Source organism: Papaver somniferum, chromosome 11 (genome assembly GCF_003573695.1).
Source record: "Papaver somniferum cultivar HN1 chromosome 11, ASM357369v1, whole genome shotgun sequence".
Classification (NCBI taxonomy): Eukaryota; Viridiplantae; Streptophyta; class Magnoliopsida; order Ranunculales; family Papaveraceae; genus Papaver; species Papaver somniferum.
The window spans coordinates 130124169-130144337 of record NC_039368.1 but is presented as its reverse complement, the minus strand read 5'-3'; the positions used below and the strand labels follow the sequence as shown (position 1 = coordinate 130144337).

At 37.6% G+C, this 20169-nt stretch overlaps 1 protein-coding gene across 1 annotated transcript; it reads left to right on the top strand.

Annotated features, from left to right (window-relative positions):
• Positions 1 to 18927: 18927 nt before the first annotated feature.
• LOC113325164 lies at positions 18928 to 19734 on the top strand. The gene has a single exon (XM_026573383.1). It carries the CDS (start codon positions 18928 to 18930, stop codon positions 19732 to 19734), a length of 807 nt encoding a protein of 268 aa, XP_026429168.1.
• The last annotated feature ends 435 nt before the right edge of the window (positions 19735 to 20169 follow it).

The following is a 20169-nucleotide window of genomic DNA, read 5'->3' as shown; positions in this document are numbered from 1 at the left end:
TCCTCCAAGGCAACGTAGTATTCTTGGATTACTCTTAGTTTGCCCAGATTCTTTGGCATGCCCTCATGCATACAGATAAATAGTGGGTCCTACTTTCTAAGATTATTTTTAAAGCACAAGATTGCATAGTCTTCGGGTACCTTTCCAATCTCGACGCATATCTTCCTCCATCTTCTGACCAAGGAACATAGTGACTCGTTCGGCCCTCTCGAGATTTGGAACAACGCGTCAACTTCAGGTCGGATTCGACTGTTGTGAATGTACGTCTCCAAAAATATCTCGGATAGATGGTCAAATGACTGAACTGAACCCTTGGGCAGATTTTTGGACCATAATAGGACTTCATATTTTATGCTAGAAGGAAAAAACTTGCATAACACCAAATCATAATGGTCCAATTGGGTGAGTGTCATGCGATAAGTCCTTAAGTGCTCAACTGCTTCTCCTGTTCCAGTGAATGGGGATGCAAACGTTGGAAAATAACATTTCCTTAGAAATGGCAATCTCAATAGATTTTCACAAAGGGGTGATTGTCCTACTTCTCGCAAGACTACCGCTAGTTTATTGTTCTCCGGTTTTCCCGTTTTTTCTCTACACATTTCCTCGAGCCTGTTGACTCGTGCTTGGAGCTCGTCGTCGCTTCGCCTCGTTTCGGACTTCTTTCTTATTCCCACAGCTCTCTCGGGTGAGAAAGAGGGTTCTATGTAGTGACGCCTTGACCGCCCCGAGTCATCATCTGACTTCTCAGCGTATGGCACAATCTTGGAATGAGTGGACCTCGAGTCCCCCCCTCGTCTAGGGTTGGTAGCTGCGAGGTTTTCGGCCTCACAATTAGTTTTTCATTCGTTGATTCGTCCTTTATCTCGCCGATGTTTAGGGTCAACGTTTGATGAACCTTCAGAGGGACTTCCCTCACGATCGAGTATACCTCGGCTTCCTTTGGGGAAGCGATCTGCTGTCTCCTCGTTAGAGGTGTCTGGGATATCAATTCGCTCATCATCTTGCAAATGTTCAAGGGGGATTTCTTCCTCCGGGATTTCTTAAATAGTAGCGAGTGGCACCTTCTTCTTGGCCTTACGTCTTAGCCTGTGGTTCCTTCGCTCTAACTTCTTGTTTCGCGTTTCGAGTTTCACCATTCTTTCATCCCGAGCCTCTTGAGCTTTCAGGATTGTTGTTATAGCAATATTAGCTTCGGCGAGGTCAGAAGAATTACTCTTCTTGGCCTCGGAGATGGATACTCGCCTTGGAAAGTGGTTCAACCCTCCTGGTTGAGTAAGATGGATATCATCATTATTATAGAAGGGGTTTCCCTCGCCTTCGGAGCTAGAATTGTCAGTCAGTCCTTCCCGATATCGGTTATCGGGTTGTCCCTCTCCTGGGACTAGAGCTTCTCCTTGCTCTATATCGTCGAGTCCTTCTGTTTGGGCTCCACCATTTTCACCTTGGCTCGTACGAGCGGATCGTCTCGTAACCATTACCTTCCCTGCAACATATGCAATAATACTTAATTTGTCTTTTCTATAGAAAAGTGGGACCCTAAGTTTGCAGGTCACGTGCAATTACTAATCGATTGTTCATACTAGACAATTTAGTACAGGAAGACTTTGCATTAAATTTTTGGAAACATATGAAAATGTCAAAACATTCCTTTCAAGCGTGAAGTATTGATGATGAAGGGAAAGATGTTTTTCCAGTCCTCTCTTTTCGAGGAAATAACTCCATCATCACGCCTCCCTTTTTTAGGAAAAGAATCTTATCAGGATGATTGAGTTCGTTTTCCAATTATAGGAAACATATCTTATCATCTTTTGACTTTTGATTCTAAAAAAACTTGGAGTTTGATGAATGATTATGTACTCATTAGGCCTTCCCCTTGACTTAGATTTAGCTTCTTAAGAAGGAGATCTTGGACTTTGTTGAGTTTGATGATGAACATCACGAAAAGATTTTCTTTTCAACTCTCATAAGGTGATTTTTCCTTGTGTAGTTTACTGACTTGCAAATATTCCCAACTCTTTCATGGAGGAGAACGTTTGAGCACCGAAGTGTTTGAAACTCAATGTTTAGTCCGATCTAAACTCTCCTGAATTTCTTGAGAAAGATGAAGGAATCTTTATAATAACAAAAAAAATCTTTTCAAAAAACTTCATTAAAGTCATAGATCTGTTAATCCTGAGGTTCTTCTAGACTACCCATATCGTGAAGATCGAGTTTGAGTCCGAGTTCTACTCATTCATCTTAACAGAAACATCTCTTATGGATATAGTGAATACTATAGTGCTGTTACTAGGGAGGTAGATTAGATCTTCATACCTCCCTGTTTCTAGCGCCAAAATGTAGTTGCGTATTTTCTGACTACTACACCCAAGTGAAAATAAAGACTAAAAACTACTAAAACATACAAGAACAAAGATGAACAAGATGTAAATAGCATGAAAAATAAAGATGAACACAAGCATATAAAGTGGTTCGGCCATGAAGACCTACGTACACGGAGAAGAAGATGTTTTCTTATTGATTATAAGGTCTTACCCTTGAAAGTGTTACAGATCTCTTCTAGATTTCTTACTTTCTCTATATATAGATCTCTCTCAGGAATTCTCTGTAGAAAGACCATCTAAAAATGTTACATAAGTTGGCCATCTCCTGGTACATGGACTGGTATTTATAGGCTAACTGAACTCGGGGTGATGTGGCCATCCGAACTCGATGAGCTGTCTTCCCTCGCTCTGGTTTCCTCGGACTGACATTCATACTGCTCCTTGCGATGGCTTGCTGGGTTCTCCCTCCGAGTTGTCTCGCCTTTCCCTGGATCGTGCTGGCCTTCTGTGGAGAACCGGGTGCCCTATCGCCTCTGGGTCACAGTATGAATCGCCAAGTCTCTCATCACGATGCGGAACTACCCACGTCTTGTTCTTATCCTTCATTACATGCGGTATTGATTTTTAGACTTGACTGTCTGACCAGATTAGACCTTTATCTACACGCGTCATTCATGTGGCACTGGTGCAGTTGCCTCGACTGAGACAAAACTACCTTTTGGAGGATGATTCGGTGCTCCTACCTTATCCCCTCATCATATGTTCATCCCTTAAGATGCTGACACGTGGCCATCGGGTATTTTACCCACACACGAAGTATAGTCTTTGCGAGAATGAGTGAGTAAATGAGCAAATGTATCGCATAATGATTCCGAAAATAGTGGATCTCTTAGTTGTCATCCACTATGAGGAATCTTATATAAAGGAAAGAGGTCATCACGTAGAGGGGGGATCTTTTAGTGTGCGTTAGACAAAAAACTAGGAGAGAGAAAGTTTATTTGGAGAGCAAGTAAAGTCATTGTAATCCTTTGTTATCCATTATATCAAATTATAATCCTTGAAAGTTAATAAAGAATTCATTATGATTACTTGAGTGATTGTCTAGATACATTGGGGTGTGGTTGTAGGTTTTCCTGCAACTACATTTTTGGCGCCAGAAACAGCTTTGGGTGATAAATCCTGGTAGTAAATTCATAGAATCTTGGAAAAAGTAAGATCTGGAAATTGAAGATGGAGAGACTTGGATCTACTATTGAAAAGCGAACAACAGCCAGAAGGACCAATAGAATTGCTGAAAGAAGAAGAATTACAAATCTTGACCAACAAGAAGAGATAATAGGAGAAAATCAAGGAAACGAAAATCCAATTGGACCTCAGCATTAACAAGAGCGTAACAATGATATTGATCATGATAGAGTGAGTGTTCATACTTCGCAAACAAGTTCAACTGAAAAGGAAACACAAATAACTGGGGATACATGAAGAATTGAGGGGAATGATGAGAATATGACAATTGCAGAGCTTAGACAAAGATTGATTGAAGAACGACAAAGAGAAGGTGAAGAGCGTGCGAATTTGATACGTCAGAATGCTTACTTAAGAGAAGAGAATCTTAGATTGCAAGAACAGAGATCGAGATCAAGCAGAAGTTCATCAAGACAAAGTTGACCTAATCAAGAAGATACTAGGCGAAGGAAACGCATGGAAGTTATTAAAGAAAACATGCAAGTAGATGATAATCCACAGGACCAACAAAGGAGAAGGGATGTAGCTCAAGATTTGGGAACTAATCGATATGAGCATCCGCGTGAACTTCTACGTCACACACATAATGATTCTGAAAGAGAATAAGAGGATCAAAGGCAAGGACAGATGATATTACATGGAAGAGAAATGTTGAGAGAAGAGAATGAGCGTGAAAGGGAAGTTACACGTGCGAGGAATGAAAGAGACATACAAAGAAGAAGGGAAGAAATTGAAGAGAGAGAATTGCAAGAAGCATTACGTCAAAATAATCATGATAATCGAGTAAGAAGGCGCGAACATCATCGCATGGACGATATATAACAAGGACGGGATGCACAACAAGAAAGAGAAATTCCAAGACATCGACATGATCGCACATGTGAAGAAGAACGACATGGTAGAGCACAGATCGAAACGAACATTGTAAGGCGTAGGAGAAGAAGAGAAGAAGCTGAAGAATATGAGATACAAGAGGCAGTATGTCAGAATAATCATGAGAATAGACTGAGGCACGCAAGATTAAAAAGACCTATGCGCGAAGATATAGATCAAAGCTTCAGTGAAGAAATTCTTAAAGAAATGGCAGAATTAAGAGAAATGATGAATGCGAAAAGAAATGGTGGAAGGAGACAACTAGAGAAAGCAGTGGATAAAGCTAGGAAAACTCCCTTTACGAAGCATATTCAAAGGGAAGTGATACCGTCTAAGTGAAATTTACCAGCATTCACTAGCATATTTGATGGAAGAGCATTTCCGATACAACACGTGAAAGCTTACACCCGATCTCTATTGCAGTGGGAAAATAATGATGCAGTAATGTGTAAATATTTTGCTGCGAGCCTCGCAGGGGAACCTCTGAAATGGATTGAAGGATTAGAATCCATTGGATCATTCTAACATTTAAAGAACGTCTTTTTAGGACAATATATCAGCAATAACATGTCAAGACTAGGAATCGAGACGACATTTGGACTTCGCAGAAGAACAAATGAGAGTTTGCATCATCTGACAACACGCTGGAGAACCATGTGTAATGAAATGGGAAGATGAGTGGATGAGCGACACCTTATTCTTGTATTTATCAATGCTCTTTTCGCTACAGATTTATTATATACACAAATCTTTAGGATAAAGGATACAATAACAATATCAGAGATGCGCGAATTTCAAGAAGAGTACATAGCACTTGAAGAGAAACAAAGAGATATAGTGTCGTACCCAGTTGCAGTAACTTATGCGAAAGGTGGAAATGCAATCTTATTCCCAAGACTGACAAATGTTGTTGCGATCGCAGGGAAAGCAAGGAAGTAATATTACAGAAATGGAACAATAGCTAATAGTCATGGGTAGTGCAGATCAAGCAGAATTTGACAAAGAGTATAGAGATAGACAATTTCAAAATCATAGAGGTAGTAATAAGATTTAAAGAATGGATAATCCACCAGAAAGTTCAGAAGGTCAGCAACCATATTATAATAAAAGACAAGGAACTGGAAGGATAGTATGGGAACAGATAAATCTTCTGAAGCTGAACACTACAGTAGATAAAGTATGGGAAGATTTCATCCTAATGGAAGATATCCCAAAACCACATAATGTAGGGGATGAACCACCACCAGGGAGGAGAACCAGATAATTTTCTGCATATCATCGCTTTCATGGTCACACAACAAGTAATTGCAGAAATGTGAGGAAAATCATATTGTGAATGATTGAACAAGGAAAATTGGATCATTTCTTAGCACATCAACCAAGGAATTTACCACCACCATCATCGGGAGGAAATGTATATGCAAAGGAGAAAGGAAAGAATACATTTTTAATTGAAGTAGGTGCGAAATCGAAGAACCTATATTGTAATTCAATTGTACATTCGTTCAGAAACATAGAAGACTTTCATGATAATGTCTTAAGTAGGGTGTATGCGAGAGATGCTGATGGAAGAGAAATTCTCAATCTTGCGAAAGTGTTACCATTGAAGGATTGGCAAAAACAAACTATCTCATTTAGTATGGAAGAAACACCAGGAGGAGGGGAATCGCATGAATGTCCATTAGTAGTTAGATTAGGAATTCATCTGAAACAAAAAGTATAAGATGATGAGGAAGATGAAGAAAACACTTGGGGAATACTAATAGATCCCAGAAGCTATGTCGACATTCTATTTTATCCTACATGCAAAACCATGGGTGGAAGGGACGATGAGTTGATTCCTTCAACGTATAAAATTTTTGGCTTCAATGGAACTGCGAACAAGCCAAAAGGTGAGGTGACTATGAGGATTCTTCTTCAGAATATGCAAACAGAAATTGTATTTTGTGTTGTGGATGTCGAATCGCCCTATAACGCTCTAATTGGAAGACCATGTATGCATAGTATCTTGGATGTGGCTTCCACATTTCACCAGTGCATAAAATTTTCTTTACCTCAGGGTGTTGGTATTATAAGAGGAGATACAATTGAAAGTATAAATTGTCAAGAAATTGACATTGACAAGTGCAAAGAAAGAGAGAGTAAGCAAAGAAACTGGAAAAAACATGCTGCGGATAGTCAAAGAGCTGAGAGGTCAATGGTGGACGCAGTGTATAATGTTGGACAAACAGATGAGAAAAATACTGAAGCAGGATTTTATGCGAGTAATGATACTAAGCGAACCAGAAATATTACTTCTACAGAAGCAGAAAGAATGCAGAGGCAGAAGTTTTGTTTTCAAGACATAAAAGAAGTGTGTGATGGTTATCGCACAGAGGAGGTTGAAAGGGTTATGTGAAATAATATTCTGAAAAGCATCTGCGAGCTTAAGGAGATACAAAAACTGAAGGGGATAAGTGAGTAATATGAGGAATTGATTTGTCTTTCTTTATAAGAAACAAGTTAATAAGAAATCTATGTACCAGAGTTGTATAAACTCAAAAAATTGAAAATGGAATGACAAATTTTAATTTCATGAAGTGATACCGTGTCAAGAAGAGAAAAATTAGAATCTTTATAATAAGACCTTAATAAAAGGCACCAGAAATGATAATTTTTATCAAGATAGACTAGGAATTCGGATGTGGCGTGCAACTTAGTTCCCATACATGCAAGAGGCAAAAAAGTAAGACCTATCGCACGTCATAATCGGAGAAACCTAGAAATCCTGAATCAAGGGAAAGAAACACCGACCCTGGAACTTGAGTCATGGAGATTTGGGTTGAGAACAAACGAAAAGGACCATCCGGGAGAGGTACCATAAATTTTTAGTCTAAGATAATAATCTTAGATTGAGAGACTAAGGTGAGAAAGTCTCTCCTAAGGAGTGCAGTAACTCGATCAGGGCGCCGAGGTACACGGTTGTGTCAAGAGTGCCCGGGGCGTCTGGAGCGTACCTTGCCACTATTGACAAATCCTGACTATGATGCACTCGGTCCGAAGATACCCCACTTAGGGTGCGGTCTTGCAACCATAAACCTCAATTGGTGTTGGTATGTGACACTGAGAAATCAACTGATTGCTGAATTAACCGGATGGGAAGAACCATAACCTTAACCCGGTAGAGGTAAGCTTCCTTGAAGGGGAAATCATGGGGAAGATAAGGAAGGCACCCTCCATTAGGGAGATGAATTGTGTCAAAAGACGTAAATATCATGAGGATTTTTACTCAATGGAGTATTAATACTTATCATATTTATGCGAAAAAACCTGAAGAGAAAATAATACAAGAAAAAGATAAGATGAGGTCAATGGGTCGATACACTACAGTGTAAAGACCGCCTGCGATCTCATCGCACAAAAATGAGGCAAGATAAGACCTTTACATAGGAAGGAAAAATAATACCTTGCGAGAAACATAAAATTTTATACTAATTTTATTTTGCAGGAATTTACAGGGAAAAAGGAATACTGTGAACGCATTCGCACCAAATGCATGAAGAACTATAAAATTGAATTAATCATACTAAGTCTATCAATATGTGTCAATTAACATAGGCAAGTATGGTAATGCAAAGGAAATGTTATTTGACCCATTTGATAGACTCATATATATCCGAGAGAATGATATTTTGGACGCGAATGCGAACAAAGAGAATGTTATTTGCCCCATTTGATAGACTCAAAAAGTGCATGTTTTTAAGGTTACATGAAAATATTCATAAGGCAAAGAATTTACAAAGAATTTACAACAAGTGAAAATGATTAATCTTCATTTTCTTCATCTCGCTCAGCCTCAGAACCACCTATTTCTTCTTTAGATTCTTCATCTTCTCCCTCACTTTCTGAAATATCATAAATATGTTCATTATCAGGGATTTCTGGAAATTTATACTTTTTAAGAGGATGTTATTCTCAATGCGTACTTTCTTAACAACAGCTTCGCGAGCAAGATTAGCATCATTTCTATTGTTTGAAACCATGATGATGAAATTCTTCTTCAATTGTTGATACTTAGAGTTGCGAGAAGATAAATCTTTTTCTTCAGAAGCTAAGCGAGTTTCTAATTATTCAATATTTTGAAGATAATTCTTCTCTTCTTCAGAAGCTAAGCGATTTTTTAATTCTTCAATCTTCTAAAGATAATTCTTCTCCTTATCTGCGAAATATGAATAAGCAAGTTAGGATATATAAAAAGAAGATGTTATTACCAAAGAAAAGACAAGTATTAAAAGAGAAATATTTAACCTTCATAATTGGAAACAATCTCTTTAACCAATGCAGAATGTTCAGATTGAAGACTCACATTTATAGCTAAACCCTCTCTAGCATCATTCAGAACCCTAGCAGCCCAACTAAATTCAGCTTCGCTTTCTATGAGAAGCTGAGAGCGAATTAAATTTCTTTCTTCGAAAAGTATGTTCTTTTCTCTCAAAGCTAAATCACGTTCTTTTTGAACCTCAACAATGGACTCTTGGAATTTTTCTAGTGCTTTCGCACCCTTAAGAGCAATCTCATCTTTATCATTAATAAGCTTATACTTCTTTGTTTACAAAACTTGAATTTGTTCTTGACTCTAATGAAGACGATGTTTAAAGTTATTAAATGTAGTCAACAAATATCTGTGGCTTTTTCTAAGAGCATCATATTTCAATCTTAATTCTTCCAAACTCAAGTTTTCAAATCCTTGGTTGGGATTGTTATTTAAAGAAGAATTAAGGTGTTCTAAAAGGGTTTCACCATCAGGAAGATTGACAGCCTCATCCGAAAGGTTATACATGTCTGCGAATATAACAAAATAAAAAATGTGAATTATCGCATAAAAATAGAAGAACAAGGAAAATCAAGGCTACATACCAATGAGTTCATCATTTCTTTCACGGGCTCTGCGAATCAAATCAGAATTGGTCGAATTCTCATCTTTAAGCTTGGAATTTTCTTTCTCAAGTTTAGTAAGTCTCCTTTGGTAGTCTAAGGAGATTACATAAGATAAACAGGCTCCCTGCGAGAATGAAAGAAAGTATTACGATTAGGAATAAAGCAAGATTAGATAAAAGACAAAAAGGTAAAGTTGCGAATGTTACCAAAGAGACGATTGTGAATTGGAGGTTCAGATTTATCGCAGAGGCAGCCCCACGAAGAGATGGATCATCTAAAGTAGGAGCATCGCATATTTTAGAGACCATTCCAAAGGAACGATTTAACTCTTCATTATCAACAGCAGTCAGAAGATCTCCAACACAAAGATTAGATAACTCTTTCAAAGAAGAGGGAACTGATGAATCCTCAGAAGCAAGAATGTCATCCTCACTAGACTCCGAACTTGAAGAAGAATCATATCTTTTATGCTTCCTAGAAAGTTCATCCATTGAAGATGTCGTTTTTGATGAAGATTTAGATGTATGCCTTTTAGGAATATTCTTACCTTTACTTGAAGTCTTATCACCCAAAGATTTCATCTACGCGAATAATCAAGATAAGAAACAGAGATAACGATATTTATAAAATAAAAAATAATGTTTCTTACTTTATTATTCTGCGAAACTGATGCATTGTGCGAAGTCTTGGTCCTCTAAGCAACCTGCAAAAAGTGGGATTATTATGTGAGATTGAGAACGTTTATATGACTATAAGAAATTGGAAGGAAATTATGCGAGATTGAGAACATTTATGTGAAGCCACCATACCACTTTCTTTGTCTCAGCTTCGGAAAGAACAAACTTCCAAGGTTGGTAAGAAGAAAACTTTTCAGGAAGAGGAATATCAGAGCCATCCTCAGATTTACCAGGAATATAAGGACCTTCTAGAACGACAGGGCAATTAAGCCAGCTTGAGCCATTAGATCTGCGAGCAGAACTGTTAGATTTGTCATTCCAATCAACATCTCGCATGATCTTATCATCTTCAGCAATACCATCTTTTTTTCTTAAGCGAACGGCCCATTTAGTTAAATTACTCTTCATAATTGCAACATAGTAATTTTTGAAGAAGTTATCAAGAGTGTATTCGGTAGAATCGATGACCTTATTACGATGCGATTCTTTTCGCACCTCATAAGTGTAAGAGGTCCCTAAACCAGCTGCGCGACGAGAATATTCAAATGCTATTCTGATCACATCACCACTTAGTTGGAATATTCCCCGTGCGAATCGAGCATCAGCAAGAATTTCATAGAATAGGGGTGTTTCTAGGTTGAACAAGGGAATTGGAAGAATGGAAAGTTGTCCCAATGAAACAATAACTCTTTGATTGCTCCATTGATCGGAATTGATCAAATCAATACTGAGTTTGGATGAATAGTCAGATGATGAGGGAAGAGAAAGTGAGTAACCTCTCGAATGGAATTCATTCTTCAACCTGTTGAATTCTATATCCATTTTCTTACCAGCAGGAGCCATTTTTAGAATGGGAATGAAGATGAGTAAAAGAAGTAAGTTATTTGATGAAATAAGTTTTAGTTTTGATCAGTGATAGCAGTAGCAGAGAAGATGAAACAAGAAAGTAGGAAATAAAAAGAAGAAAAAAGGTATATAAGGAAAGATTAGTCCCATTTTTCAAGATTTCATTAATGCGAGGAATGAATGGATAAAAACAGGCGGTTAAATGGACGTGTCAAATAATAAGTGGTTAAAAATACACGCGTAATTAAGGAAAACTGCAATTGCGAAGGAATGTCGGCAAGATAAAATACGAAAATATATACTCATGCGATATTATAGGATGGAAATTTCCCATATCGCTCTCTTCACAATGTAAGCGAAATGAGAAGAGGCAAGATGTAGAAGTGGAATATCGCACATATCAATAAGTATGTGAAATAAGGATTATCTGATGTAAGAGAGGACTATCGCACATGGCAAAGTTGAAGTGACGTATTGGATGATGTCAGAAAAATCACGTGTAAAATGTTATGTTCTATGCGAAGTATAGTCTCTGCGAGAATGAGTGAGTGTAAATGAGCGAATGTATCCCACAATGATTCTGAAAATAGTGGATCTCTTAGCTGTCGTCCACTATGAGGAATCCTATGTAAAGGAAAGAGGTCATCACGTAGAGGGGGATCTTTTAATGTGTGTTACACAAGAAACTAGGAGAGAGAAAGTTTATTTGGAGAGAAAGTAAAGTCATTGTAATCCTTTTTTATCCATTATATCCAATTATAATCCTTGAAAGTTAATAAAGAATTCATTATGATTACTTAAGTGATTGTCTAGATTCATTGGGGTGTGGTTGTAGGTTTTCCTGCAACTACAAAGTTGTTTATTTTTCTCTTGGTTTTATGTGTAGATATCACATTCAAAGACTTAGTTAATTAGTTTTTCTTAAACATTTTTTCCCTTCGCTATCTTTCTTTTCCATTTTTCTCGTTGATTAAATTAAAATAGTTTCATGTTGTTTAACAGGGTGTTAGTCGTGAGAGATTTTAACGTATTTCAATGTAATTGGAAAATCCCCTGTTAGTCGTGGAGGAGTTTGTCAAAATCTTTTAAAATCTCTGTTAGTGGTGAGAGATTTCTAGGGAGTTTCTAAAACTACCTCAAAATACCTTAAACTCCCTGTTAGTGGTGAGAGATTTGATTAGAATCTCTTAAACTCCCTGTTAGTCGTAAAACACTAGAGACATAGGGAGTTTACAATTTTGGGGAGTTTGGGGGGAGTTTGAGAGAGTTTCATGATGTTTTTGTACTTAGACAAAATCTCTCAAAAAACAAGAGATTTCTGGGGAGTTAGGGTCAAACTCCCCCAAATTGTCTAGACTCTCACACATTCCCTCTAAATCCCTAGGGATTCAAACACATTAAACTCCCCCGAAATCACTCGAGGACTAACCCCCTCTAAGTGATTTTTGTTTGTACACAAAAATAATTTTAGGCACTAAACACAATGATTTGATGATTATGATGAGAATTAGGGCTAGAAAAAACTACAAATAAAGGATCCAAAGAATTAACGTGGTTCGGCAAGTGTTTCCTACATCCACGGGAAAATCTCATAGGGAGAGTATTGTATTCATATGAGGTTTACAATAATTGTGGTTAGCTAACCTAGAATTCCATGTCCTCTTAGGGTTTCTGATACATGTATTTATAGAGGTTTTATAACCCTAATTATGATATAAAATTGATGTGCAAGCAACTTGGGCAACAAGACTTCTGGAAATTTCTGGAATCTTCACGGTCCGGCTAGACGGGCTTGATTACGGTCTCTCCGTCTATAAAAACACGGTACAAACATCTCCCCCTCTTAACCTCCAACTTGTTGGGGTTAAGAAATTTGTTTTCTTTTTGCGTCGATCGTTGATGATGTAACTCGCCCCCAAGCGTCTGTAGAGATATTGCAAAGGCGCCCCAACTGTGATAACCTGCAACGAAATTTTCTCACGTGCTAGGCGAGACAATTAAAAGAAATAAACATTAGTATTATTAAGATTTTTATAACAAAAAGTTTAGGAAAGGAATTTTAGGGATGAGAAAACTAAAAGTTATGGAAAAGAAGGAGATAAAACTAGGGTTTATTTTAGAGAGGAATACTATAGAAAATTAGTGGAATCTTAAAGGAATTAAGGTATAATGTGAAACCCTTTCTCTTTTGGTGTTTATCTTTGGTATTTACTTCGTATGCCTTTGAATTGTTCGGTTTTGCAATTTAATTGAATAAATATGTATCTCTTATTTATAATCAGACTTCTCCTATTAATAGAAAACATGATTAAGTATCTCTTGTTAAAATTTTATAATTTGCCTACACAAATTCACCGTTGAATGTTCCTTGTAATTTGGGTTATGATTTCTGAAATTCTGGACAGTTTCGTTTTTCTGTGATTTTGATGTTCCTAAGCAGTCTTAATGATGTTAAAATGATTTGATATCTTAACAAAAGTTGTATATAAATGTCTTATCTTTCATTATGTTTTGTATTTTCTTAATTTGAAACTAATATGAATTTATGGTGAATTGTTTGGTAATAAGATGTAATCTTCCCAGTTTTTAGGTTGTCATTGTAAATTCAACATATTTTGTTTGAACCGTTAGTTTAATGTGAATGTTTGATATGTTATATAGTATTGATTGATGTATGTCATTGTGAAGTTTGAAGATGATCGGATAAATTTATAACCATGAAATATGTAATGTTATATGGCTGCAGTTAACTTGTTTGCATAAATGCTTGACAGAAATTTATGTTGTTAAGACATAATTGCTTGTGTTGTTTGTGAAAATAATTTATAAAAGGAAATGAGTTCATTTTTACCGTTATATGGAATATGTTCCTTTGCTAACGGCGGGTGAGGATCCCCGAGAGTTAAATGGATAATGATCCCCTTGGGAACTTGTGTTTACCGATCATCGATGGCGGCTGTCCGTTCCAATAAACGATAGGTGGTGTAAGAACCACGTTGTGTTGGGAAATAACAGTTCACAAGAGCCAGGGGTTGACTCTTGATCAGGTCGCGGTGAATATAGGGACCAAAGAGAGAATCGGTATGACGTTCATGACGTCCGCTAACCTAAACGAAGTTGAATCTAGTATTTAATCAAGCGACTCTATATGAGTTTTGATACTAAAATATTATAACCAAATTTGGCATACCGACGCTTGGTGAGTTCAACCGAGCTATGCTCTTCACTGAGGCTAATGGGTAATAATTTTTCAAGAAAGAACCTGCAGCATATTGCGAAGGATCATATTCTTCATTGAAGGCTATGCTTGAGAGAGACCAACACCTTTGGAGCGAAGAACGAACTCGTTGAAAAGGCGAATAACATTTCCACTCAGTTGAAATACCCCTCGTTTCAACTCCATCTTCGTAATCACATCGTAAAAAAGGGGATTTGAAGAATCATACAAAGGGATAGGTAAACCTGCCCTTAACTACCCAACTGTGATTATAAACCCTAGAAGAAGACCAAGATTCATTATTGACCTACCTATAATCAAGTTCCATTTACCTTTCTGTTTTAGTTCTTTCTGGAACTCTTCAAAACTTTTAGCAAACGATTGATATTTTCTGGGAGCCATGAGAGTTTCAGGAATAGATAAAATCAAAGATAAGATATATAGTAAGTGTAAGAAGGGTGATTGACGGAGAATGATAAAATCATATTCTGATAAACAAATCCTTTGATCAAGAAAAACAAAAGAAGGAAAATAAGAACAACAGAGGAAAAAAGAAGAAAGATGAAAGACTAGAGAACTAAGAGAATGAAGATAAAAAAAAGGATTTTCTCTCTCTCGAGAAGTGTATATATATATATTGGAAGATCAAATGGTCAAAGGGGTAACAAAATAAAAATAGAATTGAAACCGTCACGTTTCAGTTGTAAAGATAAATAAATACACGTCGAAAAGATGGCACCGAGAAAAAAAGGAGACGTGGCATTGCGATTAATTAATAAGAAGATTCTCTTTTCATATCATGATATTTGAATAAAAGAAAAAAGAAAAAATGTATATACAAAAATTATCCTTGCAACGTGTAAGACAGCGAAAATAAGAAGACCGTAGAAAATATCTGCCAAGGATACTATAACCAGGTACGAGGACAAAACATTTAATGACAAGTCAAATCATCAATCAGTGAATCTCACAAAACCTTTAGTCAAATTGGAGGTTACGAAGTGATAGTGACGAAGTAAAGAAAAGACATGACGCGAAGAAGATGGGTTATCAAGATTGACGAGTATGGGTCAGCGAAGCAAAGATAAAACAATTTCTAATGAAGATGAATTGTTGAGCAAGAAATAAGGATAGCTGTAGAGACATGCACCAGAGGTATCGCCGAGACACTAGAGATTTTGATACTGAATTTTGAAGTAGCGTAATAAAACAAGGATCACGTGTATCGTATGAGTATTATCGAAATAAAAGATGAGTTGTGAAAATGCGGGGTCTAACAACCACACACAATATTTCGATTAGCAATCTGTATGGACTAACTCCAATATACTTTTAAGAGTATCAACTAGACAATCATACTCAATCTTAATAAAAAGTATATCTCGATCTCTTGATTTAATCCTTACTCAAGCAAATAGAAATTTGCGAGTCTTAATTAAATACAAGAGAAATAACTTGGATGGTACCAAAGACCAATATCCAAAGATGAATCAATTTCAACCAACAACCAAAGGTTGGATTTCACAATTGATCGATACAACGCACAACCTGTGATAATTCAATTATATAACAAAATATAATGCGTAAAAAAAATAACACAGATACCAGAAGTTTTGTTAACGAGGAAACCGCAAATGTAGAAAAATTTCGGGACCTAGTCCAGATTGAACACCACACTGTATTAAGCCGCTACAGACACTAGCCTACTACAAACTAACTTCGATCTGGACTGTTGTTGAACCCCAACCAATCTCACACTGATTCAACGTACAATTGCGCTCCTTACGTCTCTGACCCCAGCAGGATGATACACACTTGATTCCCTTAGATGATCTCACCCACAACCAATAGTTGATACAACCCAAAGTCAAATATTTTAATAAACAAATTCGTATCGCACAAAAAATTCTACGATAATAGATAAATTTTTCTCCAACAGATATACCTATGAGTTTTGTTTTGTCTTTTGATAAAATCAAGGTGAACAGGAACCAATTGATAACTCAGACTTATATTCCCGAAGAACAGCCTAGAATTATCAATCACGTCACAATAATCTTAATCGACTAGCGAAACAAGATATTGCGGAATCACAAAAGATGAGACGAAGATGTTTGTGACTTCTTTTATCTTGCCTATCAGAGATATAAAATCTCAAGCCAATCTTACGATTGTACTCTTAGGATAGAAACGACAAGATCAAATCACGCAACTACAAAGAAAATAGTTGGATCTGGATTCACAATCCCAATGAAGTCTTTAAGTCGTTAACCAACAGGGTCTCGAGATGAAACCTAAGGTTAAAGGAAAATGGACTCTAGCTTCAGGAGGTGTGGGGATTAGGTTTCCCTGTTGTTAAAGTTCTCCTTTATATAGTTTTCAAACCAGAGTTTGCAATCAATGTTAGATTAGTAACAAAGCATTCAATATTCACTGTTAGATGAAAACCTGATTATACTCAAGCTAATATCTTTCAACCGTTAGATCGAATCTTAGCGTGTTACACACAAATGAAATGTATTTCATTTAGGTTTGAGTAACCGTACCTAAACGTGTACACTTAGTTGGCTCAAAAATAGTTAACCGATGGTTAGCCATATGAGTACTTTCATGTCAACCATATTCATATTTATCACAACTAGTTCAAATGACTTCAAAAGAACTAGTTGGAGAGATGTTCAATTGCTTAGGTCTTTATGAATAAACACAAATGAAACAAAATCGGTTTGATTCATTTGAATCAATTCATGAAAATTATAGCCACTGTTTGCAAAGATTGCATACCTTATAATATATATGTTTAAGTTCATGAACTACCGATTTGAGAAAATAACCATCTTAAGTATGCATACTTAAGCAACCAGATTTGAGTTGGTTTTGGTTTCCAAACTTAGCAGAAAATTTTGGGTAGAAAAGTTCCGCCCGTACGTATACTTTAGGTGACCGGTTAAGAGTTTGTAAACTCCAAACTCAGCAGATATTTTCGGGTAGAAAAGTTATGCCAGTATGCGTACGGGTACGCATACTTAACCTGTCTCCTTCATCAATTCCATATACATGCGTGGGTAAAATACCCGACGACCACGTGTCAGCATCTCAAAGGATGATTATACGATAATACTATGAGATGAAAGCATCGAATCATCCTATAAAAAGGAGGGTTTGTCTGAATCGAGGCAACTGCACCAGCGCCGCATGAACGATGCATGTAAGGAAAGGTCTAATCTGCTCATACGGTCAAGTCTAAAAAGCAGTCGCGCATTTAATGAAGGATAAGAACAAGACATGGAAAGACCTGCATCGTGATGGAAGACTCGGACGATCTATACTACTACACAGAGGTGACAGAGCACGAGGTTCTCCATACAAGAGCAACACGAGGAGAAGGAGAGTGAGATTAATCGGAGGAAGAACCAGACTAGTCTTCACGAGGGATAATATAGAGCCAGTCAGAGGAAGCCAGGACGATGGAAGACATCTCACCAAACTCGGATGATCAGGCCACCACGAGTTTATTTTTCTTATAAATATCGGTCCATATAGTAGGAGAAGGACAACTTATGTAATCCTAGATGGTCTTTCTACAGAGAATTACTGAGAGAGAGACTTAGATAGAGAGAAAGTGAGAAATATAAAAGAGATTTGGAACTCTTTCAAGGGTGAGACCTTATAATCAATACGAAAACATCTTCTTTCCCGTGGTCGTAGGTCTTCATGGCCGAACCACGTTATATGCTTGTGTCAATCTTTACATATCATGCTCTTTACATCTTTTTCATAGTTGAATCTTGTATGTATTAGTAGTTTTTCGTCTTTTATTTCACTTGGATGTAGCCATCAGAAAAGATGCAACTACATTTTGGCGCTAGAAACAGGGAGGTATGAAGATTTAATCTACCTCCCTAATAACAGCTCTATATTATTTTCATAATCTCCATGAGAAAAGTGTTTTTCACACTACAAAGTAGATTTATGTTGAGATGAATGAGTAGAACTCGGACTCAAACATGATCTTCACGATCTGAGAAGTCCATAAGAACCTCAATATTAACAGATCTGCGTTTTTTACTGATTTTCTTTAAGATTTCTTGTTATTTCAAATATTTTTTATACCTTCCTCAAGGAGCTCAGGAGAGTTGTATATTGGAGTAAATAAATGAAGTTTCAAAGACTTCGGTGCTCAAACGATCTCCTCCATGAGAGAGCCGGGAAGAAATACTAGTCTGTAAACTATACGGAGATATCACCATATGAGAGTTGAAAAGACAAATTTCATGATGTTTTCCATCAAACTCAACAAAATCCAAGATCTCCTTCTTAATAACCTAAATATAAGTCAAGGGAAAGGATTAACGAGTACATAATCATTCATCAAACTCAAAGTTTGTTCAAAATCAAAATCTAAAAGATGATGAGAAATAATTCCTAGAATGGGAAAATATGCTCAATCGACATAATTTAATTTTTTTCCCTAAAAAGGTATAACGTGTTAAAAGAGGTATTTCTCTCGAAAAGAGAGAACTGATAAAACACCTTTTCTTCATCATTAACATCTCGTGCAAAGAGGGAATGTTTTGACGTTTTTACATTTCTCCAAAATTTACTGCAAAGTCTTCTTGTATTAAGCTAGCCAGTCTGAACTATGACTTAGTAATTGCATGTGACCTACAAATCTAGGGTCCCACATTTCCTAAGAAAAGGAAAATTAAGTGTTAATGTATATATTGCAGGGAAGGTAATGGTAACGCGAGGATCTACTCGCAGGATCCAAGGAGAAAACGGTGGATCCCAATCCGAAGGACTCGACGATATGTAGCCAGGCGAGGCTCTGATGAATGGCGAAGTCTCAAAAGAGGGACAACCCGATGACCAGTATCAGAAAGGACTAACTGAAAATGCTAGCTTCGAAGGCGAGGGAAACCCCTTCGAGATGCATAATGACGTCCATCTGACTCAATCAGGAGGCTTGAATCGCTTGCTAAGGCAAACAACGAACAATGAGGCCAAGAAGGGTAACCCTTCAGACCTCGGCAATGCCAACACTACCATCGCAGCCATCCTGAAATCCCAAGAAGCTCAGGGTGAAAGGATGGAGAAACTAGAAAGGCGAAACAGAAGGCTTGAGCGGAGAAACCGCAAGCTTAAGCGAAAAGCAAAAAGGAAGGCGCCACTCGCTGCTGTCGAGGAGGTCCCGGAGGAGGAAAACCCCTTTGAACATTTACAAGATGACGAACGAATTAACATCCCTGACGCCTCCAACGAGGAAACAACGGATCGCTTCCCCAAGGGAAGCCGAGGTATACTTGATCACGAGGATAGCTCATCCGAGGGATCATCGGATATTGATGCTAAACATCGGAGAGACAAAAACCAAATCCAAGAAGTTAAAACCAACTGTGAGGCCGAGAACCTCGCAGTCCCAAACCCCAAGCGAGGGGATACCTCAAGGTCAACTCATTCTAAGATTGTATCGTATGCCAAAAAATCAGGCGATGACTCAAGGCGATCAAGGCATCACTATCATGAACCATCTTTCTCACCCGAGAGAGCTCTGGGAAGAAAAAAGAAGGCCGAAACAAGGCGACATGATGACCAACTTCAGGCCCGACTCAACCGGCTTGAAGCAGCGTACATATAAGCTACAGGAAAGCAGGATAGTAAGAAGCTGGCGGTAGTCATGCAATAAGCAGAACAATCCCCCTTCTCCTAGAATCTGTTAAAATTACCATTTCCAAAGAAATGTTCTCTACCAATGTTCACGTCCCCGTTCACCGGAACATGAGACGCAATTGAGCATCTTAGAACTTATCGTATGACGCTAACCCAATGGAACCATTATGACGTGGTGTTGTGTAAATTTTTCCTTGCCAGTCTGAAGGATGAAGCCCTAATGTGGTCCAATAACCTGCCCAAGGGATCAGTCTAATCGTTCGAGCACCTATACAAGCTATTTTTAGAAACGTACTTTCACAATAGCAGGGTCTGACAAGAGGTCGACACGCTGTTACAAATTTCCCGAGGGCCAAATGAGTCACTCCACTCCTTGGTGACACGGTGGAGGAAGTTATGTTCT

Excerpts from the sequence above, each read along its gene's own strand:
- LOC113325164 (XM_026573383.1), top strand. The coding sequence starts at position 18,928 with ATGAATGGCGAAGTCTCAAAAGAGGGACAACCCGATGACCAGTATCAG.